The sequence below is a fragment of the Lutra lutra genome, chromosome 7, assembly GCF_902655055.1.
Source record: "Lutra lutra chromosome 7, mLutLut1.2, whole genome shotgun sequence".
Taxonomy (NCBI): domain Eukaryota; kingdom Metazoa; phylum Chordata; class Mammalia; order Carnivora; family Mustelidae; genus Lutra; species Lutra lutra.
The window spans coordinates 80,862,294-80,889,322 of record NC_062284.1 but is presented as its reverse complement, the minus strand read 5'-3'; the positions used below and the strand labels follow the sequence as shown (position 1 = coordinate 80,889,322).

Here is a 27,029-nt window from a genome sequence, read left to right as displayed (position 1 = left end):
TGGAAGAGACTAAAGGATGCAAAAAGAGAAAGTCTTATTTTGTGTGCTCCCTTTTGTGACTTATAGGAAGTTATGTAGACTGATTTGACTATGAAATGGTGCTTTTTTTAAAGTTTAAGAATATTTTTGTATACAAATGTTAATCTGTTGACTTTCTCAGTATTTAATCATAATCTGCCCTTTTCATACTTTCTTTTTGTGTAATTTTCTCACATTTCAAAGTTAGTTATCCACTAACGACTAGTACCTCATTTAACACCTTAAATGATATAAAAAGCCTAGCGTATTTGAAATTTAGGCATGCCTGCTAAAGTTGGATTGTAATACATCTTTTTAAAAATCCTTTTACTCCCTTTTACTTAACGCTTTTTTTATAAAAGATTTTATTTATTTATTTGACAGAGATCACAAGTAGAGAGAGAGGGGGAAGCAGGCTCCCTGCTGAGCAGAGAGCCCGATGTGGGGCTCGATCCCAAGACCCTGGGATCATGACTTGAGCTGAAGGCAGAGGCTTTAACCCACTGAGCCACCCAGGCACCCTAAGTTAATGCTTTATCTTGTTTACTGACATGAAATAATTGATAGTAACTTGATAGAGTGGTCATTTCTGCTCTTAGTGTTAAATCAATCAGAGTGTTAGTTTCCCTGGTTACATCAGATGCCTCAGAACTTTGTCCTTTATAAAATTACCTTCTTTAAAAATGCTTGTAATGTTTGGAAGCTGGATTTTCATTTAATTTATCAAGGAGTGGTACTCTCAGCTAAGTATTTGTTTTCTGTTTATGGAGGGAAAAGGTTAAACCCATTTTTGCTTAATTAAATAAAAATTCCTGTTAAATGAGTCAATTCATCTTTGAGGCATTTTGTTAAGGGGCGGGCGTAGTTTGTCTTCCCATACCCCATTTTGCCAAATTTTTAAGTAGTGTTAAAGGCAATTTCATTTCTGCCTTTCTGAATACATGATCCTTTCATCCCTTTTATATAACCTGTGAAATTGTTAGACTCCAAAGATTCAGAATTAATACATGTACTCCAGTAAATCAGTTAACACCTTTTTCAGGTCAACGTGTTAATTGTTTCAGATAGGATCAGTGTATGTGTGAAGGGAAATAGTGTGCATAGGTTGGATAGGGGAGAGGGCAGGTCCTCTCTGTAGAAAAGATAAGGCAGACTGGATGACACCTCTGTCTGAAGGGAGAACTCTTGGTGAGGTAATGATAGTTATATTAAGGTAATTCTGATCACTTTTAAAAGCCAACTTTATAAGCATATGTAATTAAAAATAATGTTAATTACAAAACATACTTGTTGAACTAAGTAATCAAAATATCTCATGCTGTTTAACTTGGTAGTGGCTGTGTATAATGCCTAGAACAGGAGACATTCAATAAATAATTGAATAAATGTAACAGTTTTAAGAAAAAATTCAGAATTGGTCTTTCTGCATAAAATAGTGAATGTAGGATTTTTTTACCATGTCCCAGGGATAGATACTTGGAATAATAAAAACAGCTTAGAATAATAGTCACTAACAGTTTTATTGCTTAAATAGTCAAACTACAAGTTTTTCCTGCAGTCCTCTGTGCTTTCCCTCAATGCCAAATGTTTACAAGTATAAATAGTAAATAAAAATTTACCAACTTAGCTTTTTTTTAAGTACATGGATGACTTTCAGAGTATAAGCCAAATATATCAATACACATATAAAATTAAGGATATAAATAGAAAAATACCAGGCAATCCTATCTTGTTCAGTGTGATATTTCCATTATGTTATTAGGAAAATACACTACATAAGAAACTTCAGACCTAATGCCCTTCCATTTCATTCATAATTACAACTTTTTAGAATGTAAGTAACAAATATGGTTGATTAGTTTTAAGACAACATCTATCGGGGCAAAATAACATTTGAACTGAGTTAACTCTAAGTTTCGTTTTCCTTATATATTTAATGCAGAATGATTAGAGAAGGAATGTTGCTTTTGTTCTGAGAATCATTCTTTTATTGAGCTATGGAATTTGCATTTCTATACATATTCTATTCATTTAATATGCCTTTTGGGATTCTTAAGATTTGGATGCATAAATCCTCTTTCCTGAGTTTCTAAGGGTCATGATTATGAAGCCTAGGCAGAGTGTTTAACAATTCTAAATTGTCATTAAAAGGTAGTAGCTTTAAATGAATGCTTATGTGCTTAAAACAGCTGTTGGCATTTTTAATATAGTAGTTTTGTATCTGATCCTATTATGCTATATAGTATTTTGGTATTATGAGAAAATGACTTATACATTCTGTTCTCTTACACTTTTTCTTTCAGTTGTCAAAATGTCACCATTATTGCTGGGATTCCAAGAAATCTCTACAAATGCCTCTGATAACATCAGAAACAATTGGTTCTAATCCTGTGAACTCTCTTGTGAAGAAAGCATGTGACTCCTTTGGTTTAGAGGCCATATCTTTCAGGTCATCCAAAGGTGCCCAAGCCACACCAACAGAGAAGATGGTGATACCTACAATGAAAATATATAAGTGAATTAAAGCCAAGTTCCAGCTTATATATAAAATTAGATGTAAATATTTCTTCATGAATTAGTAAATAGTTGTAGCGAAAACTCTCCAGTAATGTCTGAAGAACTAAATCTCCTTCACCAAATGGTTAGGTAGGTTTTAACGTCATTATAATGAGAATGACTAAACCGTTGAATCAAAACAAGAAGCTCTGCCATCAGTATAAATTAGCACATTAACAGATAAATCACATGATCACTGACAAATATTTGGTAAGCTGATATCTTAAAAAAAAAACAACAACACTAAGACACTTAGTGAAATGGGAAACTTCCTGAGATTGGCTTGAGAATGGGCTGCTTGCCATCATCACTCCAATTAATAATTTTACTGGAGTCCAAGCCAATGTGACCGCATGAAAGAATGACACAAAATTTGGGATATTTACATATGCAAGTTTTCTAAGGCTGTTGCATTGCCAGGGATGGCGACCAGCTTCTGTGAATATGAATTTTGAAAATTTTCTTGCATTTTGATGTGTATGTTACATTGGCAAACTGACCTGTAGTCAGAAATTTGACCAAAGCACAGATCTAGTGATAAAAACAGCCAAAAGAGCAAGGTCTGGGAACTGGAATAATTTCTTCTAGTTAGGCATTGAGGCATAACCTCTGCATTCCCTTGTATTACTAGAAGGCTTTTACTCTGACCACATTTTGGCTAGGGTGATTACTACATTAGTTTGATTCACCTCGATCCCAAGTGCAGTATTTGTTCACCATCTTTCTTTTGGGTGAAATTCCCTATAATGTTTTGAGAGTTTTTGAAAAATCGGCTCTTCTATCTAAGACTTATACCCCTTCTAGTATTCAGTACCAAGAGTTGTGAATACTTAACATACAAATAGATCAGGTTTAGTATATGTAAAAGCTCCTAGAAACTATTTTTTTTTTAAAGATTTTATTTATTTATTTGACAGACAGAGATCACAGGTAGAGAGGCAGGCAGAGAGAGAGGAAGGGAAGCAGGCTCCCTGCTGAGCAGAGAGCCCGATTCGGGACTCAATCCCAGGACCCTGAGATCATGACCTGAGCCGAAGGCAGCGGCTTAACCCACTGAGCCACCCAGGCGCCCCGCTCCTTGAAACTATTACCCCTGGTTAATACTCCTCTGGCAAAAAAAAAGAAAAAAAGTAAAAAAAAAATTCTCCCCTCAAGTTTCCTCACTTGTAGATTAAATTCAAGCTCAAATTGGTTAGCTTGGACCCAATGTATAATTACAGCTTGAAAAAAAAAGTTATGACCTAGCCCTGACGGTCTACCCTGTATTCTGGGTTTTGTTAACTTTGTAATGTTGACTTCACTATCACTAAAGGATAATTTTCGTGAAAATGGTTTGGCCAACCACCTGACGTTCAACTAATTACATAGGGAAAATATATTTCAATTAATCCAGTTCACTTAATTTAGCCTGAATCCAAGCCTATTAACCATAAGTTATTTCAGTAAGCTACATTTTTAAACATTTATGAGAGTGCATGCGCGCACGTGCGCAAGTCGGGAGAAGGACAGAGGGAGAGAAACCCTCAAGCAGACTCCCCATGGAGTGCCAAGCTCAATGTGGGGCTTGATCCCACAACTGTGAGATCATGACCTGACATGAAAGCAGGAGTTGCAAGCTCAGTAGACTGAGCCACCCAGGTGCCCCTGTAAGCTACGTTTTTAAGGAGTATGATAGCAAACATGACTTTTGATCTGGGTTAGATGTATAATGTACATGATGTATAAAATAAGCCAGATATATAAAAATAAACCAATGTATAGGTTAAATTCCATGGATCAGTTCTCTACCCACTAAAAAACAGTATATTCCATCAATATATAAGTACATTAACGTGATATATCAAAGGAAAAAGATTAATTTATTAGAAGTTAAATAGGGAAAAGGATGTATGTAAGACTATAGAAAAATGCAAGGCTGCTAATTCCCCTCTCTCAAGTTAGTGTTTTTTGTTTTTTTTTAAAGATTTTATTTATTTATTTGACAGAGATCACAAGTAGACGGAGAGGCAGGCAGAGAGAGAGAGAGAGAGAGAGGGAGGGAAGCAGGCTTCTTGCTGAGCAGAGAGCCCGACGCGGGACTCGATCCCAGGACCCTGAGATCATGACCTGAGCCGAAGGCAGCAGCTTAACCCACTGAGCCACCCAGGCGCCCGCATTTTTGTTTTTTAAGTATTATTGGACTGCAATCACTCAGTTTTATCCCAGAAAAGGAGATGCCAGCGTTTTGTTGCCCTATTTGATCTCAGCAACACATTATGCTAATGTTTTCAGGAATGAGGGGCCTTTGCCAAGTAATATTAAGGTTGGGGTAAAGGGAGAAAGAAGGCCTTTTCATACCCTTTTACAACATCAGAGTGTGTTTTTATTATCTCAAGAAGAAAAAGTAAAAAGGAAGTTTAGATGGAATAGAATTAAAGTCTACTGCTAACCTTATCTTAGAAAACTCAGGCCAGACTCAAAACTACTACTTAAAAAAAAAAAAAAAGATAAACATCAAATGGATTCATGGTAAATTATAAATGGTGATTTTGTAGGCATATATTCCAAGTTTGAGCCAAACATAAGCCCCTGTAACGTGTTTCCTTGACATGGTTCTCCTGGGCATTCTCCCAACAATACAGAGCTTAGGAGTATGGACTCAGCCCACTGCCTGGGTTTGAATACTGGCCTCACCACTTGCTAGCTGTGTGGTTTCGAGGAAATTTGTTTCCTTATCCGTAGAATGAGATTCATCTGGCTGGTTTGACAGTTAAATCAGTTAATACTGGGTAAAGCTCTTAGAGCAGTGACTGCCATAAATGTAGGTGTTTGTTCAATAAAATAAATGGTTAAGTTTATATTTACAAAATTCACTGAATGCCTTGGGTCCCCACCCAGAAGAAGGACAAGAACCTTACCTGCATCGTGTGCAGCAGCAGCAGGGCCTCGAACATCATCATAGGACTGGCCGTCTGTGACAATTACCAGGAAGTTCTTGTTGGGGCTGTCCCTCACAGGACCAAAGACATTCCTAACGGTGAAGGAGATGGCTTCACCTGTAGCTGTCCCACCACTCATGTAGCGAATGTTTCTGATAACAGCTAGGATATTCTCTTTGGTGCTATAATCAGTGAAACTGAACTCTGTACGCTGATCATAGGTGAACTGTACAGCAGCTATTTTGGCACCAATGTCTGAGATTTCAAAAGTCTTGGCTATGTTGGAAACAAACTCAAGCATGAGGCGAAAATTACTGTCTCCAACACTGCTGGAGCCATCAATTAGAAAGGCAATGTTCACTGAGTTGTAACAGGTCTTGCTGCACATCATTTGCTCATGAGTGCAGAGCTTCTGTACCAGAGGCTTTACATATTTCGTGGTGCCAAACCAGTTAGGCATGTGGTAAGAGAAGAAGCCATTATTCCGACAGACAGCCTAAATGAGGGAGACATAAAAGGGATCCAAAGTTGTTTCTTAAAAATTATGGAAACATTAAAACAGTTGTAAAAAACATTGTTTTGATCGTTCAAAGTTAATTCAGATAAGGGCCAGTCAGCACTGTGGCTCGAGGATCAAAATTAAATCACGACCATAACAGAAGACACCCTCACCTCCGTACCTTGTCAACAAATGCCACATCCTGAACCATGCCCAGTTCTTCAGGGATAGGCTTGGCCACAGAAACTATAAATACATTGACACCGAACTCTCTGGCCACGATGCCGGCTTCCTCAATGTCATCAGAAGGCCAGCCATCGATAAATACCACCACCACTTTGGGGATCCCTTTTCTTACTCCAGTGTCTGCTGTGAAGAATTTCTGGGCGGTATGCTTCAGGGCTTTTCCTAGGTTGGAAAAAGAAGCAGACTGGAGCAGCACCACTGCTCAAATGACATTTCTGTTTCCCTGTACCAACTTGATGCCACCAAAGCTCAAGATTTTAACTTACATAGAACTTGTCTATAATCTATAATAGATGGGAAAGTTTAATCATCCATTGGGCTTATTTGTCTTCACAACCCACGTTACTTCCCCCATCACCTCCCAAAACCTCATGTTTCCTTACTGTACATCAGTCACCAGTCAGGAACAAAACTGACTCCACTCCCGTAATTCTGCTCTCTAGCCCATTACTGACTAGTACCACTAAAGACTGAGAACAAGAAATGTTCCTTCAAACTCTCTGTAGTGCTACTCCAGTTCTTTCTGCCCCATCTCCACTTGTTAAATCATCTGATCTTTGCTTCTTTTTAACACGCTGAACAGTGGCTACCTGTCCTATCCAATATAAGAATAATAAAGCACAAAACTTTTGTGTTTTATTTACTTATTTTTAAAATTTATTTGACAGAGAGAGAGAGAGAGAGAGATCATGAGCAGGCAGTGAGGCAGGCAGAGAGAAAGGGGGAAGCAGGGTCCCCGCAGAGCAGAGAGCCCGATGCAGGGCTCGATCCCAGGACCCTGGGATCATGACCCAAGCCGGAGGCAGAGGCTTAACCCACTGAGCCACCCAGGTGCCCCCTTTTTTGTGTTTTAAACAAGCAATATTACTTAGTCCTTTGGCATATTTTCCATTACAAATTGAGTATCTTAGATGATCAAGTACAAACCTAGCCAAGATTTCAGTGTCAAGAGGAAAAGTTTCACATCTGCTTCTATAAAACAGCCTAAAACCATTTTACATGTCCAATCACTTATAACCCTCTCTTGTGTTGCATCCCAGGTGCCAAAGTCTACTTACCTGTATTGGAATTACCCCCTCTGAAACCTACTTCCTTTATGGCAAACAAAACATCTTTGGCTGATGTAAAGTTTTTCAAGTAAAATTCTATTTTGGGATGTTCACTAAGTGGAAAAAATGAAAAAAAAATGTTATCTAGGGAGAACTGGGAAGGTAAAACAAGCAATATTAGATACCTTAAAAAAGGTCTTTAAATTGGACAATGCCTAAGTCTTACTCAATCCCATAGTATATAGTCAGTTAAGGAATTGCATCCTTACTTGACTTTTAAGGCATCTTGCAGAATTGTAACAAAAACCATTGCTACCTTGAGGGTTTATTTTATTCTGGGTAATATGCTATATACATGTAACATGTATCAGCTCATTTCATCATAACTCTACAAGGTAGAAACGATTATCCCTATTATATAAATGATGAAACTGAGGCTCAGAACATTTAGGTAACTTGTCCAACAAAACACAGCTGCACTTGAAATTCAGGTTTGTCTGGCACTAGAGTTCATGCCTAATCTATATGGTGCCCCTGAAAGCAGGCCTGGCTCAGAGCACTGGACTTAATGGAAATCTGCAGAGTTGGGCAGCATAGAGTTGGAAGGTGGCTGGGTGTGAGGTTTGGTCTGTTCCAGTGGGAGACCCTGGAAGCACTTAACAGAGTGGGTCTATTAAATACTCCAGTTTTTGGTCAGAAGAGGCAATTTCAAGGACACTGGGACCAACATTTTTAAAATGAGAAGGTATAAGAAAAAAATGTGAAGGATTACAATATGGAATTTTTGTTATAATAAATGATATTGACATTACCAATCTTAATGTATATTATAGGATTTGGGATTTTCCATATTTAATAGTAGATGGATTTCAGCTCACTTTTTTTTTTAAAAGATTTTATTCATTTACTTGACAGAGATCACAAGTAGGCGGAGAGGCAGGAAGAGAGAGAGAGAGGAAGAAACAGGCTCCCTGCCAAGCAGAGAGCCAGATGTGGGACTTGATCCCATGACCCTGAGATCATGACCTGAGCCGAAGGCAGAGGCTTAACCCACTGAGCCACAGGCACCCCAGCTCACCTTTTTCTCATTTTTTTTCATTATTTTCAGCTCACTTTTTACCACTACTCTGTGTTCATTAGAGACCATGGTGAATAAAAACAGTTAAAAGCACCATTTTTATGTTTTATAAAATATAAAATACTGGGTAAGTCAGTATTAAGTATAAAATTTTAAGTTCTTAGTATTATCAATTGTCATTAAGTCAAGAGTTTTGAGACATAACTATACCACTGGTTGTATTTCTGTGTATCTGGTGAAATGCTGGGTCACAAAATCAGATACTATGGGTTGATAACATTTTCATTTTCATTTTATTTATTTATTTATTTATTTATTTATTTATTTATTTATTTTTAAAGATTTTATTTATTTATTTGACAGAGAGAGATCACACGTAGGCAGAGAGGCAGGCAGAGAGAGAGGAGGAAGCAGGCTCCCCGCTAAGCAGAGAGCCCGATGCGGGGCTCGATCCCAGGACCCTGAGATCATGACCAGAGCCGAAGGCAGAGGCTTAACCCACTGAGCCACCCAGGTGCCCCAATAACATTTTCATTTTAATGGTCACTTTTCAAATATCCAAATTGTGATTTATGAGATTTAGTCTTGTTTTTGCATCCTTAATGATATATTCTGTTATTTTTCTTAAATATAAACTCTTGACATGGTTTATTCTGATGTTCTTCCTAAAGTAGAAAAACTATTAGCCAAGGAGCTTACAGAGAAGCTAATTCTTTGTTTGAGTCTAAAGATAGTGTAGCTTTCATCTTGAAAAAGATTTGGATAGAAATCGCAAAGAAATAAATTAAGAAGAAAAGTACTGAGGGGAATTTCCCCCCTGCGATGTTAAAGGTACAATAAAGCTACAATAATCAAAGCATTGTGGAAAAGATGTGGAATTAGCTTATAGATCAAGGAAACTGACTTGCCTAAACTTGTATATAAAATTAATATTTCAAATCAATGGAATAAGAAGCTCATTTGTTTAAAGGCGTGGGACAAATGGTTAAATTATGTAGAAAACAAAGTTAAATTCTCATACCAAAAAAAAAATTTAAATTAAGAACCAGTTGTAAAAAAAAAAATAAGAATGAAATAGAAATTATTATTTGTAGTACTGGTGCTACCTTCTTACCCACTACTGATAGTGGTTCAAACTGGATCAACTTTCTAGAAAGCAATTTAACTTTGTATCCGAAGCCTTAAAAATGTCAGAACTCTTTGACCCAATTTCACTTTCAGGAATCTAGTCTACTGAAGTAATCAAGGATGGCACAGGATGACATAAGGATGTTAATGATAATGTAATGTGTAACAGTGAAAATGGTTAAACAAATAATTATGCAAAGGAACACTACAAAACTTTTTTTTTCCTTTTGAGAGTGAGTGTGTGAGTGGGGGTAGGTGGATGGAGGAGGGGGGTAGAGGGAGAGAATCTTAAGCAGACTCCACAGCCAGCACAGAGCCCACACAGGGCTGGATCTCACAATCCTGAGATCATGACCTGAGCCAAAATTGAGTATCAGATGGTTAACCAACTGAGCCACCCAGGCATCCCAAAACATTTTTTGGAGAGTAGTTGTGATCTGGTAAAATGCTTAAAATATTAAGGGATGAAAAAACAGGACATAAGACATTTTTATAGTTGGAGCTTTTGAAAAAGCAACATGCACATGTAGGAGTGGAGGGGGATAGGCAAAATGGGTGAAGAGTGGGAGTTGCAGGCTTCCAGTTATGAAATGAGTAAGTCAGGAGAATAAAAGCTACAGCACAAGGAATGTGGCATTTTAATAGCATCCTACGGAGACAGATGGTAGCTACACTTACAGTAAGCTCAGTGTAACATAAAAGATGTTGTATCACTATGTTGCACACCTGAAACTAATGTTAACATTGTGTGTCAACTATACTTCAGTTACACACACACACACACACACACACACACGCATGCACGTATAAATAAATTTTCTTAAAATACTGAAAGGTGGGCGCCTGGGTGGCTCACTCAGTTAAACGTTTGCCTTTGAATGAATACCCAACTTTTGTATCAACATGAATGCGAAGAGATTATGCTGAGTGAAATAAGTCAAGCAGAGAGAGTCAATTATCATATGGTTTCACTTATTTGTGGAGCATAACAAATAGCATGGAGGACATGGGGAGATGGAGAGGAGAAGGGAGTTGAGGGAAATTGGAAGGGGAGATGAACCATGAGAGACTATGGACTCTGAAAAACAATCTGAGGGTTTTGAAGGGGTGGGGGGTGGGAGGTTGGGGGAGCCTGGTGGTGGGTATTATGGAGGGCAGGTATTGCATGGAGCACTGGGTGTGGTGCAAAAACAATGAAATCTGTTACATTGAAAAGAAATTAAATAAAAACAAACAAACAAAATTAAAAAAAAAAAAGTTTGCCTTTGGCTTTGGTCATGGTTCCTGGGATGGATCTTTGCTCAGTGGGGAATCTGCTTCTCCTTCTCCCTCTGCCATCCCCTCAGCTCACGTTCTAATAAATAAAATATTTTTTTAAAAAATAAAGGATACAAAACATTTTATGGTGATTATCTCTGAGGGGCATATTTGGGAAATTGGTTTTCTTTGTGCTTCATATGTTTTTGAAGCTTTCTATAGTGACCATATTATAATCCTAAAAGCCATAGATCTTATTTTTATTTTTTTTATTTTTTTTTTAAAGATTTTATTTATTTATTTGACAGAGAGAGATCACAAGCAGGCAGAGAGGCAGGCAGAGAGACAGGAGGAAGCAGGCTCCCTGCTGAGCAGAGAGCCCGATGCGGGACTCGATCCCAGGACTCTGAGATCATGACCTGAGCCGAAGGCAGCGGCTTAACCCACTGAGCCACCCAGGCGCCCCTAGATCTTATTTTTAAATGAGCAAAACTAAAAAGATGGAGTTCAGATCTCCAAGGAACTATGGAAAATGTTTAAAAGAATGATAGAGTAGGGAGGAAGAATAAACCTATCACTTCTTCCTTCAGCAAAGAGGAACTGGGAATTGAGCAGAGCATATGTGCAGACATAATTTGTATGAGCAACAAAACCCTTTAGTTTACCTTCTGGTCCTCAAATAGAATATGATTCTCAATCTTTTTATTCCAAAAAGGAAGCACTTAGACCTACCTAGTCTGCTTAGCAGTCCTAAATCCTGTATTTACAGTTTGGAAATCAGATTGTCTACAACTCAATATGTTTACATTGAACCAAAATGCATGTATCCATTAAAAGGATTCATCTTTTATCATCAAATCTCCACATTTTAACAAGATTGGTACCTGGCTTGAACAAGGCCCACATGTGGTCCCTCTGTTCCAATTCCCAACATTAGAGCCACTTTGCCAACAAAATTCTTCTGTAGATTAAATCGGCGCTGCCCAATATTAAAACTTCCATCAATCAGAAATGCAATGTCTGCTTTACAGTCTGTGAATACCCAAACAAGTCTTTCTGTTAGCAGTTTCAAGAGGAGGGATGGAGGGAGGAAGGGACAGTGAATGTTACTTTCCCAAACGGTTATCTGGACTCTTACCTTTATTGCCAGTTTCTTCTCAGGTGTTTTCTTTAGTCGTTTCCCTGAAACAAAGGAAGCACTTGGCATTAGTAAAAGGAAGACATTTTCATATCAAGAAGCCCACATGGGGAAAAGCTCCTAACAAGAAGTGTCAATCTTAAAAATACTTGTTTTTAAAAAATAAATTTCCTTAAAAAATTAATTTTCTCATGGTTTTCTGGACTGGGAAAACAATGCCCCAGCAAAGAAACAAGTCAGAACTGTTGTAGGCCTATATATTAATATGCCGCTAATTCAGGAATTGATCTCTCAAGCCTACAGTGGAGGCAGGACTGGAAACTCAAGAGCTAGATTCTAATGTTCTTAATTTCTTCGATTTTAGAACTGCCACAGTCTTGGGGTGCCTGGGTTGCTCAGTCAGTTAAGCGTCTGCCTTTGGCTCGGGTCATGATCTTGGGGTCCTGGGATCGAGTCCCACTTCAGGTTCCCTGCTGAGTGGGGAACCTACTTCTCCCTCTGCCTCTCCCCCAACTTGTGCACTCTCTCTCTCTCACTCTCTTTCTCAAATAAATAAAACCTTCAAAAAAAAAACAAAAAAACAAAAACAAAACAAAAAATACAACTGCCAAAGTCTGAAGAAATGATATCCCTGGCTGTTTGTTAAAAATTGGACCTATACTAATTCCTTTTTGCACGTGACAAATGGAACTAGGAAGTTCATAGTACTTTTACTTTGTCCAGTTTCTAGGCATGGGTTTATCAAATCAGAAATAGTAGGACTTTAAGAGAACGTTTGGTAGCAGACTTTGTAATTGAAAATAGAAGGATAGGGGCGCCTGGGTGGCTCAGTGGGTTAAGGCCTCTGCCTTCGGCTCGGGTCATGATCCCAGGGTCCTGGGATCGAGCCCCACTTCGGGCTCTCTGCTCAGCAGGGAGCCTGCTTCCTCCTCTCTCTCTGCCTGCCTCTCTACCTACTTGTGATCTCTGTCTGTCAAATAAATATGTAAAAAAAAAAATTCTTAGAAAAAAAAGAAAATAGAAGGATAGGAATTTGAAATATCAAATTAAATGTTTCTTTATGTAACATACCAGTAAACATATATATATTTTTTTAATTTTTAAAGGTTTATCTATTTGAGGGCACCTGGGTGGATCTGTCAGTTATACATCTGCCTTTGGCTCAGGTCATGATCTCGGGGTTCTGGGACTGAGCCCTGTGCTGAGCTCTCTGCTCAGCAGGGAGAAACTGTGCCACTACCCCTGTTCATGCCCTTTCTCTTTCAAATAAATAAAATCTTTTTTTTTTTTTTTTAATTTTAAGGTTTGAGAAAGAGAGTGACCATGAGCAGGGGGAGAGGGAGAGGGAAAAGCAGACTCCCTGCTGAGCACAAAGTCCAATGTGGGGCTCAGTCCCAGGACCGTGAGCTCATGACCAGAGCCGAGGTCAGAAGCTTAACCAGCTGAGCTATGCAAGCGCCCCCCTTTTGTGTTTAGTATCATTTTCCTTTAAAAGGAAAGCTATCAACAACACATTTATTTTGAATTTCCAAATGCTGTGTCAGGTGACTAGGAGAGAGCTTCCATATTTCATACCTGCAGGTGGACGTGCTGTGGACACTGCTTGTCCTGTGGCTTCCTGGGTACCACTTTTTCCTTCTGTTAAAATAAAGAGAAGACTATTTTTTCCCCTTCCTTCTTTACCATCAAAACATAATGAATCTAATTTAGGGGCCTACGGGGTGATATACGTAATTGAGTGATGGCAACTGTATGAGTACTTGTTTTATACTAGTTTGACCAAAATGGGTTTTTAGCTATTAAATCATATTTTAAAAGAATCACCAAAAATGAATTCACATTCATTTTCATTCACTAGTGTTTTTATCTAGTGTTACTTGGTAAATGTCAGGGCATTCTGATTGCAGACAATGCAAGTTTCTTTTTCTTCTTTCCCTCTCTCTCTCTTTTTTCAAAATAGGCTCTATACCCAGCATGGAGCCCAACATGGGGCTTGAACTTAAGACCCTAAGGTCAGGACCCTGAGATCAGGACCCAAGCTGAAATCAAGGGTCAGATGCTTAACTGACTGAGCCACCCAGACACTACAGACAATGCAAGCTTCTAACTGCAGTCTTCTAACGGCAAGATAATTCTTCCCCCATTCAGCCAGGTTTAGCTTGAGTGGGTCTTTGTGTGTCCAGTCCCCTGACTCTAACTCATTGTTGACTCCTCCAAGTCTTGATTGCAGGCTTTTCCATCAGAGTCAAAGAGAGTGGATAAAGAAAAGCAGAAAACTTTTTTGGGGGTGTGTGTGTGAAGCAATATTTATACAAAAGTAAGAATAATGTAATTGTACCTACTTGTCACTGTGAAAGAAGCAGACCACCTGGAAAGTGTTTGAGACTGAATGCCATTGGCAGCTACTGAGGAATAGTTCTCTCGACCTGGTAGGCTATATATTCGCACGGGTCCCCCAGAGTTGCTGATTACTCCCCTGTAACACAGAAAAGCAGCTGTTATTCTACCCAGGGGTATCTGGCTGACTTCTAGTGCCATGGTACATCTATTGTTCTGACTAATCAAGAAAACAGTTCCTCAGGGAAGATACATAAGGATGCTGCCAGCCTTTTGAAAAACTTGCTGACACAGGTATAAAATAGGCCTGGGAGAAACAGTTTTGTGCTGTCATACTTCCTAAATGTTGACAGGAACATACCTATGGGATCCTGTTCCCTACAGATCAGAGATTCAGAGTTAACAGAACCAAATAATTTTCTTAGTTTTCTAAGGTACTTTATATGTCCTTGGACTTCATTAAAAAAAAAAAAAAAAGTCTTGCAGGATAGCAGAGTGGGTGGTGGATATGGGCTCTGGAGGCAGCCTGGGCTTTCAGTTCTAGCTTGGGCACTTGCTAACAGTGGCAAGATGGTTGGAAACTCTGAGTTCAGTTTCCTCATCTATAAATGGAATGAAATTGTATCTACTCCTACAGTTGTAGATGTCATGGAAATTAAAACAATGTCTAGCACATAGCAAAAATTCACTAATATATTACATGATTAGGCATGCTCTAAAATCATAGGGATCTAGCTATCAAGAAATAATACAATTTGCCTTTAGTCAGAAAGCTTCCTTTGTGTAGCTGGTGCTTCAAGGATATTCATGAAAACCTTAAAAATGTATCCATCTTCTGTGCTCAATATTGACACCAAAAGAAAGAAGGTGGGGGTGTCCATTGGCTAAAGAGGGAAAGGATGTTATCACACTTGGATTCCTCTCCTCTTGCATGTGTCAGCTTACCTGTGGACAGCTGCACCACATATACTTGATACAGACGCATATACTATGTTCCCAAACACGGAGAATTCCTCAAGAGCGCAGCCCCCTGGGCAAAGGACATCTGCTTTCTCTTTCCTGATGTCCAGGCCTCGGGTAAAGCATGTGATAGCAATGGGAACTGAAAAGAACGGAGGGAATGTGATGACATTATTAATTCATTCTAGAAAAATAAAAATCTCAATTACAATGATAACTATGGATACAGTTACCTGAGGTAAAGATATTAAATCTGGGCTGAGCCTTGAGGAACATTTTCTTTCTTTTTTTTTTTTTAAGTAGCCTCCACACCCAGCGTGCGGCCCAATGTAGGGCCTGAACTCACACTCCTGAGGTAAAGCCCTGAGCTGAGATCAAGTGTCCCACCCTTAACCAACTAAACCACCCAGGCACCCCAATGAGAAGCATTTTCTATAGACACATGCACAAACCTCTCTAGGTCCCATCCTTTGCTTCAAGGATCAGTTATACCAGTTTTTCTCCAAATGCAGTGCCTTAAAATTATATCTTAATTTAAGGAAGCCAGTAAATAGATGTTTCCCTTTACAGAATGTCATTTAGCTCAATCACTCATATTACAGATGCAGAAATTAAAGCGATGGGGTTAATTTGCCCTAGGTCACACTGCCCAACTCTTGCAGGACAGGAAACAGGGAATTTAGTCTCTATGAAATGAAGCATTTTTATCTGAATGGAACCTGCTTATTCCTGCTCCAAATCAGTCCCCAGAGATTCATCAGGCAGTGAATGCATTTTTAGAAAACAGCATTAATACTCTCAATTTTTACATACCAACCTAAACTAATAAGGAATTGAAGTTCTTACTACAAAAGACATTAGGTAGACAGTCATTGGCAGCATGTAACAATGTAAGATAATATGTTAACTCATCAATGTACAATAAATATTGAGACTAATGTTATTAAATATTATTCTCCAAACATAAGAAAGTGTGGTTATCCAAAACTTTTTGAAACAGATGTTAATTAAAAAAACCAAAAAGCACATTCTTTTTTCAAGACAGGGTAATACTGTCCAGTCAAGCCCATTTGAGTAGCCTGCCTCTACCAACGACCTTTTTCTACGAACTGTGTTGAGCTGCACCATCAACTGTACTTGTCTCTGGAAGGGAAGGCAGAATGCCAGGTACAGTGCTGATTCCTTAGCTCTGAAACACTCTAGATTGCTGGGGAAGTTAAAATCTTTACCAAAAACAGTGGACTTATACCCGTGAGCCTTATACATGTGATCAAACAGCCTTAACCCTTCCTCTCACTTTCCATGTCATCAGAGGCTCTGCATTTAGCTGCCAACACTGACTTGAGAGAGGAAGGGGGGGGCGGGAGGGGGTGCTGAAAACAGCTCAGTGCAATGCTTACCCTCATTTCTCCTTTCAAGAACAGGATAGATTTTGTAAAAGAGTTTGTCTTTTATATTATAGAAAACACACACGCCCATACTCAGACTTTTACATGTGGAACAAACTGTTTTTAGACTCTCTCCAGTATGAAACGGGCCTACAAATAGGGGTTACTCCTAGAAACCAGGGGTCCCAGCAAGGTGGGACAAGGATGTAAGCATCTCTCTGTCTCTGTCAGCTCTGACAGTGTGAAGTCGGATCTGGGAGGCTTCTCCCTGTCCTCAAACGCCTGGGACAACCTGAAACTAGGTGCCCCTCGGTGGGACTCAACTCCCCTGCCTTGACCTTTCCATGCCCACACTCGGCTTGCCAGGTGCCTCCCGCAGTGTGAGTGTGGGTTCGGGGACGCTTGCTTCTCTGCGCCTTGGGAAGAGCGTCCCCGTCGACACCCGGGGCCCCCTCGCGTGGGAGAAATGGGTAAGCCGGAGCAGATACGCTGTGGGTAGGTATGTGTGTGCGCCAGGCAGCCGCTGCAACCTTGGCGCCCTCCAGCTTTGGTCCCTGGGGCCAAGGTCTAGGGGCTCGGTCTGAGGCGCTTCTACCTGCCGGCCCCCAACCCCTCCCACCGCCTGGACCGAGCCCTGCTTCCCCGACAGGGGAACCCGCAACTCACCCGCTCCCTCGCTGCCCGCAGGCTCCGGCAGCAGCAGCAGACATACACCTGCGAAGAAAGGACAGAGCGAGGGCTGGCTCCAGCCTCCACCCCGCTTGGTGCGACGGGAAGGAGGTGGGGAGGGGCGCGTACCCACCGAGGCAGAGAACGGGGATCCAGGCTGCAGACATGGTAGTCGAGGGGCTGCTCGGACCTGGGAGACAGGGAGAATGCGAGGGAGGCTCCCGGGAACGGAGGCCCCCACTTCCCCACCACGCTACGCCCGCCACCCCTTTGGAGATCTCGCACCCCTCGGAAACCCAGGGGCGGTGGAGGGGAGGGAGGTGACCTAAGAGGCCGCTGCCCCAGGGCAAGCGCCTCTCTATCTGGAGGCGACGCTCTGGCTGCAAATCGAGCCAAACCCTGCATCGATGTGCAATTCCGGCCGGGGAGAGGGGGTGCGATGTCAAGACAGAAAGAAGCTGGGAACGACAAAGGAGAGACTCGGACAGGCAGGGGTCAGGGACCCGCACGCCCGCCGCCGGACACTCAGGGCTCCGCACCTGAGTCGGAACCGCCCGGTTGCGCCAGAGTGCGGAAAGCGCGGCTCGCTTCGCGGCTATAAAGGCCGGGCCGCGCGCATGAGCACTGTGCGGGGGGCGCGCGAGGAGGGGGCTGGGAGCCTGTCCCGTGGGGCTGGGCGGTGGCCGTCCAGCTCCGCCCTCACCCGCTCGCGGTCTCGGGTTGAGTCCTGCGCCGAGGCGCCTCACCCCGCAGGGCGGACCTCGGCCACCTGGACGCCGCGTCCGTCCCTGGGGAAGGCGCGAAGGCCCGGGTCAGTGTCGAGGACCCCCGGGGGCCCGGCGTCAGGGGTGTCGGAGCGACTGTAGAAAGGCGGCGGGACCCGTGCCTGGGGACTAGCGGGGTGAGCCCGGGGTGCACGGCGCCCGCCGCGCAGGCTTCGCTGCGCTCCAGGCCGGGCGGCTGCCCGACGTGCGCGGACTGTCCCCCGCGCACAGTTCCCGACGGCGGAGCTGCGGCCCTCGCGGGGAACCTGGCGCTGCTTTGGTCTAGGGGGTGCAGGGCCGCTTGTCCGCCCAGAGGCCTTGCGCCCCCAGAGAGCTACCAGCTCCACGCGGCCTCAGAACCAAACTTTACAACTTCGTGCTCTCGTGGAAATGGAGTTCCTACTTGTAAATTAAAAAGCAACCTGGGTTTTGCAAACGCGGCCTTGGTATTTTTAAGAAACTCTGTCAACTGGTTGGTTATTCTTTCGACCTTAGGATCCAGCCTTACGACTTGGTTTCTGCTGGAATCGGATTTTCCCCAGCGGGCTCCATTTACTGTAATGGGGAAGACCACGCTTCTGAGGTAGCCCGGGCCCCTCACTGTATCTATATCTTCCTTTCTAGATCAGGAAGGATTTATGCTTGATTGCTTTTCCAAATTCCCAGACCTGTGGTGATTACACAGAATCGCCGATTTGGTAATGTGTCCTCTGTCATCCCAGTAACTTTTGACAGGTGGAAATGGGACTAAGAGCGGAATTCGCAGGGCGTGTGACAGACAAGCGACCTCCATGCCAGCCTAGGAACCACCTCCAGACCCGGGAGAGGTGGCAGGATGCTCTTTTGTTTTTTGTTTTTGTTTTCCCAAAGAGTTTTATTTAGTCCAAAGAATAGCATTTTATTTTGGTCCAGAGGATAACCAATAATTTATATGCCATAAAATCCATCCCTTTAAGTGTAAAACGCATAATTTTTAATGAGTTTACAGAGTTGTGCAACCATCTCCACAATCGAGTTTTAAAACATTTCCATTACTCCCAAAAGGATCCGTTCTAATCATTGTCAGTTCCCTTTCCCACCCTCCACCCTGATTTGCTTCCTGTATATACATTTGCCTTTTATGGGCATTTTATATAAATGGAGTGATATACATGCTTTTACTGAGTATAATGTTTTTGAGGCTTATCCAGGTTGTGGCGTGTATGTGTTTTTCCTTTTTCTCGCTTAGTAGTATTCTCACCCATTTTGTATTAGGAAAGAAACCTACCACCATCACCTTGAAGCCAAATTTTGTAGTGGTTTTACAACTATTCTCCATCTGGAATGAGTCAGTATTTGTACCAGGCAAATGTGGAGTGCTGATTTCATTCCCTTTACTATTTGAATGTCTTCTGAAGAGAAAGAGACTCATTAAATAACATTTGTTGGCTGGGAGGTTTTTTATTCTTATTTTCATGGCTGCTTTAAAGATTAGTCTCTTCCATGGTAGACAGTTAACGCTTTTCTTAGAAACCCAGTAATCTGGCCACCACTCCTGATATTTTTCTTGGGAGAAATTTCAAGCCTTCAGGACTATTAAAGCTGTCTTTTCATTATTGCTTATTGAATGTCTTCAATCAGCGTTGGATAATCTCCTCCCAATTGGGCTGGGCAAATTGTCATGATGCTACATCATGATGGAGAGTTCACATCCTGGTAAAAAGCTACCATTCCACAGCTCAGCAGGCAGGTGCCCAAATGGCAAAAGGGGTGACTGCTATTCAGGACTCCTAGGGGGCACACCCCTCCTGTAATGTAATTTCACTGAACCGTTTGGCAGAGTCAAAACTATGCAGCTATTTCCATGACTGACCCTGAGTCTGTGACTATTGAAAAATAAAGGAAATACCTCATTGAGTTTCATAGTTGTTTACCCAAAGATACAATTTTAATTATTTTGTTTTGAAACATTTAAGAGAAGTTATTCTTCAGTTATTTTTCTGGTTTGAAAGGCCAACCAAGGAGGGTGGGGGAGTGGGGATGAGGTTTCTCATTCTCACTTACTTTGTACCTCATGCTCACCATAAGTAAAATGGGGAAAAATATCTGAACTTAAGAGGAAGTTTTCTCTACCGTGGGACTATCTGGAGAGGGAAAGCCAAAGAAATCTGGGTATGTTTGACTTAAAAAGACAAATTGATAAAATTATAGTTTTGTATTCAGTTGGGAGACATTTTCGGTTATTGTTCTCCTGAGATGCCTAATCAGTTTATCCTGCTTTAATTCAGACTATTTGATATTCAATATTTAGACTAATGAGTTTACAGAGTTGTGCAACCATCTCCACAATCCAGTTTTAAAACATTTCCATTACTCCCAAAAGGATCCGTTCTAATCATTGTCAGTTCCCTTTCCCACCCTCCTAAGTGGGCTATACAATGGAATCACCTGGGGAGCTTTAAAAATTACAGAAGCCTGAGTCTCACCCAGGAGAGTCTGTGTAATTGGTCTGGGATGGGACCTAGGTATTAGAATTTTTTAAAGCTCCCAGGTGATTCTAATGGGCTGCCCAGGGTACTTAATACTTAGCTCAGAGTTAGAGGTTAAGCTAATAATTCTAGTTTTTCTTTTTTTTTTTTCATTATCCTTCCATTAAAATTCCATCAAAAATATGCCTCCTGTGTTTCCCGGATAAAACTTGGAAGCATCGGGGGACGCCTGGATGGCTCAGTTGGTTAAGCCGCTGCCTTCAGCTCAGGTCATGATCCCAGCATCCTGGGATCGAGTCCCACATCGGGCTCCTTGTTCTATGGGGAGCCTGCTTCTCCCTCTGCCTCTGCCTGCCACTCTGTCTGCCTGTGCTCGCTCTCGTTCTCTCTCTGACAAATAAATAAAATCTTTAAAAAAAAAAAAAACTTGGAAGCATCGGGACGCCTGGGTGGCTCAGTTGGTTGGACGACTGCCTTCGGCTCGGGTCATGATCCCGGGGTCCGGGGATCGAGTCCCACATTGGGCTCCCAGCTCCATGGGGAGTCTGCTTCTCCCTCTGACCTTCTCCTCGCTCATGCTCTCTCTGTCTCTCTTTCAAATAAATAAATAAAATCTTAAAAAAAAAAACCAAACTTGGAAGCATCTTCTGGCCTGATTGTTGTTTAAAGACAGTTCTTAATAGAAGAGTTAAAAACTCAATTTCAAAAGTAATTTTTCCTAAAAGTGCTGTCTGGTCACATTTCTAACTTTGTGTGGAATGGGCTGGCCTTGTTAAGGGAGTGAAGTACCTCTAAAGCTAATACCCTAGGTGGCATCTTTACGCTTCAGGATGCTGTTGACAGCTCAAAAGAGTTTCTCAGGAATGGTATGGTTATCGGATTAGATTTGGCTCATTACCTTTATGGATAAGCTCTAGGTTGATAGGTCCCCTCTCTGTTCTGTTTTTACCTAAGTATGAATCTAGTGTTACCTGGAAATTTTTGTGTTTTTGTTGTTGGTCTCTCATTCTTATCTTTAAAAGGAGTATCAGTCCTGTCCCACCACCTAGGCTAGTTTAGCTCCCTTGTAAATTTACTTAGCTAATACAATACATAGCAACCTGGTTTTATTTCTGTTACAGTGACCTTAAAGTGAATTTGTTCCCTTTAGACAAGTGTGCATTTATTCTGCAGTATCCCATAGGCTCCTATGCTTGGTTATAGACCATAATCATGGTGATGAAAACTCCCATCACGTATATTATTTTACCACATTGATGTTTTTAACGGATCTAGTTTTCCTGATTGTTTTTGTTCACATCTAATACTAAGCAAGTATGTACATCTAGCCTTTTGGTTTTCAGTGATTTCTAGCAATGTAATAAATGTCTACAGCTTCTGAGGAGTGACAAATCAAAGAGTTGATTCACACTAAATTCTACACCTGAAACTAATATTACATCATATGTTAACTAACTGGAATTTAAGTAAAAACTTGGAGAAGAAAAAAGTTGATCTGAGATAGCCTTATGACCACTAGGACTCACCTTCTTTTTCTGGAATTCAGTTCCCTTTCCTATAAAGTGAAGATGATTAGACCAAGTGATTGGAAGAGACCTCCCACTGGCCATTTTCTGTGTTTGGGCGAATGCTCCCCTGGCGTGTATTGGCTTTGAGGGTTATGCTGTTTTTCTGGAGTTTGGGAGGCCTTAGGAAACACTGGCTGTAACAGCTATCCCTCAGTTGTCCCCTAGCTGTCCCAGGACCCATCCTGTCTTACACAAGTTCTCTTTCTATTCACCTCTTACTCTATGAACTGGATCACATTTGCCCCTATTTAATAAGAAATAATAGAGATCACATTGGCCACTAAAGTGCCACCGAGACTTCCCTCTTGGGCTAGGAAAGCTGTGACAGGTTACTAAATTTGTGTTCTAAGGCCCAGCATACATCCCACGTAAGCTTCTCAAGATCAAGCATCATCCTCTTTTTGATTGCTCTTTGATGGCTATACACTGAGTTCCCAGTGCAGTGTCTAGCACATAATGAGTACTCAAGAAATATTTGTTGAATAAATGAATCAATCATATTCTATCTTGTCACTTGCGCCCTTATAGTGATATTTATTTATTATTTTATATTATTAATAAAATTATGTATTAATATTTAATATTATTTATGTTATTATTATTTTTTAAAGTAGGCTCCATGTGCAAGGTGGGGCTTGAACTCACGACCCTGAGATGAAGAGTTGTATGTTCTATGTATGTTCTATGTTCTAAGAGTTGTATGTCCCCCTCTTGTACTGATTTTTAAAAATCTTTTTATTTTAGAGCAGTTTTAGGTTTACAGAAAAATCAGTAATACAGACGACTTCCTATTATTCCACGCCCAATTTTCCCTATGAGTAACATCTTGTATGAGTATGGCTTGGTTGTCACAGTTAATGAACCAATAATGACACATTAAGATTAACTAAAGCCTGTACGTTATTCGGATTTCCTTAGTTTTTACCTAATGTCCATTTTCTGTTCCAAGATCCTATCCAGGTAGCACATTACATCTAATCAGCATGTATTTACTTAGACTTCTCTTGGTTGTGAGGCTTTCTCAGATTTTCCTTATTTTGATGACCTTGACAATTTTGAAGAGTACTGGTCAGATATTTTGTACAATGTCCTTCAATAGACATTTGTCTGATGTTTTTCTCACTATGGGTTGGGGTTATGGTTTTTGGAGGAGGGCCACAGAGGTGAAGTAACACTATCATCACATCATATCAAGGGTATGTAGATCCTATCAGCATGAATTATTACTGTGGACATTGACCTTGGTCATGTGGCTGAAGTGGTGTTTGTCACGTTTCTCTACTCTAAAGTTACTCTTTTGTACCCCCTTTCCATGCTGTCCTCTTTGGAAGGATGTCATGATGTGCAACCCATACTTAAGGAGTGGGGAGTTATGTTCAATCTCTTTGAGGGCAGAACAGCGATGTAAATTATTGGGAGCCTGGCTGCAAGTGATATTTTGCCTCTTCTCCCCTATTTATTACTACTTGGTTTTTTATATGTGGTAATTCTCCTCTTAAAGGCTATAAGCTTCTTTAAGGCTGACCATTCTATATGCCCCCCTATAGTCCCAGTGTCTTACACAATGCTTTGGGGTAAGGTGAAAGCTCAGTTCCCAGTATAAAGTTCCCCTGGTTCATAGCTTCCAGTCCCAGCAGATCTCTGCTGATGACTTACTTTTCTTTTTTACTGCAAGACTTGGGCCAGAAAGTTGCCCAATTGGCTCTTGGCAAAGGTGTAATAAAAATACTACTAATAATAGTGGTCCTGGCACTGTGTTAAGCTCTTTATACATGTCCCCATAAGAATTTTTCCAACATACCTGCAAAGTGGATATCATCCTAATTTTATGAATGGAGATACTTATGTCCAGACTGATTATAAGATGTGTCCCAAATCACACAGCTAGAGCGCAGAGCCAGGACTCAAATCTAGCTCTCTAAAGCCTGTACCCTTAACCACCAGGTTATACTGTTTTCCCCCTCATAATAGCCAAGTAAATCCACAAGGAAAGCCAGAAGGTCATGGATGCAACAAAGGCTAGAAGAAAATAGAAGAAGAGGAAATAAATCTCTGAGTGGGAGTGACTGGTGTGTGCTCTGAGATCTGCTATGAAATTGGTACATCCAAGAGAAGCACATAACCCATAGATTAGCATAATAAGATAATTATAAAATATTATTATTATTCCAAACACAAAGAGAGCAGATTTTGCTCATATTCTTAACATTCAGGTCAAACAGTAATTTCTAAAATATATCCATATGGAGCAAAAGCCTAATGTGATTCAGATACCTTTTAAGATAGATGGGCATTAGTGACGATCCCAAACCTTGTCTTCCAGAGGTCCATTTTATCATATACATACAGTGGGATTATTCATTCTTCTGTATCCTAGGAGATGTGGTTGATTTTCAGTGGGATCGTCAAATGATAGTGACAGTAATGGTTATTTGAAGTCATTGATCCAATGGCTTGCTTAGTCTTTAGATCTGAAATAAAATATCTCTACATGTGGTTCTGGGGAATTACACTGTTGCTAAAACATTTTCTACTGGAAGAAAGAGTGTAAGCTAAAGCAAAATATTTCCAAATAATTATGTACAGGGAAAGCCAGTTCCTTCATTATGCATTAATCTTTATTTAATTTTTTAGCTTGATAAATTTTTTTTAATCTTTGGTAGGATTATATACTTTTTTAAAAAAGATTTTTATTTATTTATTTGACAGAGATCACAAGTAGGCAGAGGCAGGTGGAGGTGGGGGGCGGGAAGCAGGCTCCCTGCTGAGTAGAGAGCCCGATATGGGGCTCAATCCCAGGACTCTGGGATCATGACCTGAGATCCTTAGAAGGCAGAGACTTTAACCCACTGAGCCACCCAGACGCCCAGGATTATATACTTTAAAAACAAGTTTTTATTTAATCAACTGGTGCTTATACAAGTGTACTCCTTAGTCCCTATTACCTATTTCATCCATCTCCCCACCACTAATTTGTTCTCTAAGTTAAGAGTCTATTTCTTGGTTTGTTCTTCTCTCTTTTCCCCTTTGCTCTTTGTTTTATTTCTTAAATTCCACATATGAGTGAAATCATAGGGTATTTGTCTTTCTCTGACTGACTTATTTTGCTCATCATTATACTCTCTAGCTCCATTCACATAATTGCAAATGACAAGATTCCATTCCTATTAATGGTTAAGTGATATTGCAGAGCGTGTGTGTGTGTGTGTGTGTGTGTGTGTGTGTGTGTACCAATTTTCTTTATCTGTACATCAGTTGATGGACATTTGGGCTCTTTCTATGTTTTGGCTATTTTAAACAATGCTGCTATAAACATCAGGGTGCATATATCCCTTCAAATTAGTGCTTTTGTATCCTTTGTGCAAATACTTAGTACTGTAATTGTTGGATCATAGTATAGTTCTATTTTAACTTTTTGAAGAACCTCCATACTGTTTTCCACAATGGCTGCATCAGTTAGATTCCTACCAACAGTGTGTGACTGTTCCCCTTCCTTCACATCCTCACCAACACTTATTTCTTGTGTTGTTAATTTGAGCCATTATAATAGGTGTGAGGTGGTATCTCATTGTAGTTTTAATTTGCATTTCCCTGATGATGAGTGATGTTGAGCATCTTTCCATGTGTCTGTTGGCCATCTGGATGTCTTCTTGGAGAAATGTCTGTTCATGTCTTCTGCCCATTTTTAAATTTGATTATTTGTAGGTTTTTTTGTGTATGTGTTGAGTTGTATGTTTTTTATATATTTTGGATACTAGTCCCATACTCGATATATCATTCGCAAATATCTTCTCCCATTCCATTGATTGCCTTTTAGTTTTGTTAATTGTTTCCTTCACTGTGCAGAAACTTTTTATTTTTATTTAATCCCAATAGTTTATTTTTGTTTTTGTTTCCCTTGCCTCAGAGGACCCATCTAGAAAAAGTTGCTACGGCTGATGTCAAGGAGGTTACTGCCTATGTTCTCTTCTAGGATTTTTATGGTTTCAGGTCTCATACTTAGGTCTTTTATCCATTTTGCATTTGTTTTTGTGTGTGATAAAAGAAAGTAGTCCAGTTCTATTCTTTTGCATGTTGCTGTCCAGTTTTCCTAACACCATTTGTTGAAGAGACTTTTTTTCCCCCATTGGATATTCTTTCCTGCTTTGTCAAAGGATAGTTAACCATAAAGTTGTGGGTTTATTTCTGGAATTTCTATTCTGTTCCATAGACCTATGTTTCTGTTTTTGTGCTAGTAGTATACTAGCACAAATGTATGATCAGCACAGCTTTGTAATATAACTTGAAGTCTGGAATTGTGATGCCTCCAGCTTTGCTTTTCCTTTTCAAGATTGCTATGGCTATTCAGGGTCTTTCATGGTTCCATATAAATTTACAGATTGTTCTAGTTCTTGTGAAAAATGCTGGTAGTATTTTGATAGGGATGGCATTAAATGTACAGATTGCTTAGTGTAGTATGGACATTTTCACAATATTTTTTCTTCCAACCCATGAGTATGGAATTTTTCCATTTCTTTTTGTCATCTTCAATTTCTTTCATCAGGGCTTAATAGTTTTCAGAATACAGATCTTTTACCTCTTTGGTTAGGTTTATTCCTAGGTACCTTATGGTTTATGGTGTAGTTGTAAATGGGACTGATTCCTTAATTTCTCCTTCTGCTGTTTCATTATTGGTATATAGAAATGCAACAGATTTCTGCACAGTCATTTTGTATCCTGTGACTTTACTGAAATCGTGTATAAGCTCTAGCAATTTTTTGATGGAGTCTTTTAGGTTTTCTAAATAGAGTATCATGTCATCTGCAAATAGTGAAAGTTTGACTTCTTCCTCACTGATTGGATGCTTTTTATATCTTTTTGTTGTCTGACTGCTGAGGCTAACACTTCTAGTACTATGTTGAATAATAGTGGTGAGAGTGGACATCTCTGTCTTGTTCCTGACTATAGAGGAAAAGCTCTGATTTTCCCAATTGAGGATGATATTAGCT

The 27,029-nt window shown here is 40.4% G+C and overlaps 1 protein-coding gene across 1 annotated transcript; it reads right to left on the bottom strand.

The window, feature by feature from the left end:
- Positions 1 to 1,403: 1,403 nt before the first annotated feature.
- Positions 1,404 to 17,744, bottom strand: COCH (cochlin). Its single transcript, XM_047739139.1, is given in 12 exon segments — positions 1,404 to 2,514; positions 5,472 to 5,988; positions 6,173 to 6,399; positions 7,296 to 7,399; positions 11,634 to 11,781; positions 11,888 to 11,902; positions 11,905 to 11,931; positions 13,463 to 13,525; positions 14,230 to 14,363; positions 15,170 to 15,326; positions 17,239 to 17,286; positions 17,375 to 17,744. Coding segments are annotated over 12 exon segments (1,650 nt in total). The 5' UTR covers positions 17,409 to 17,744; the 3' UTR covers positions 1,404 to 2,338.
- Positions 17,745 to 27,029: the final 9,285 nt, after the last annotated feature.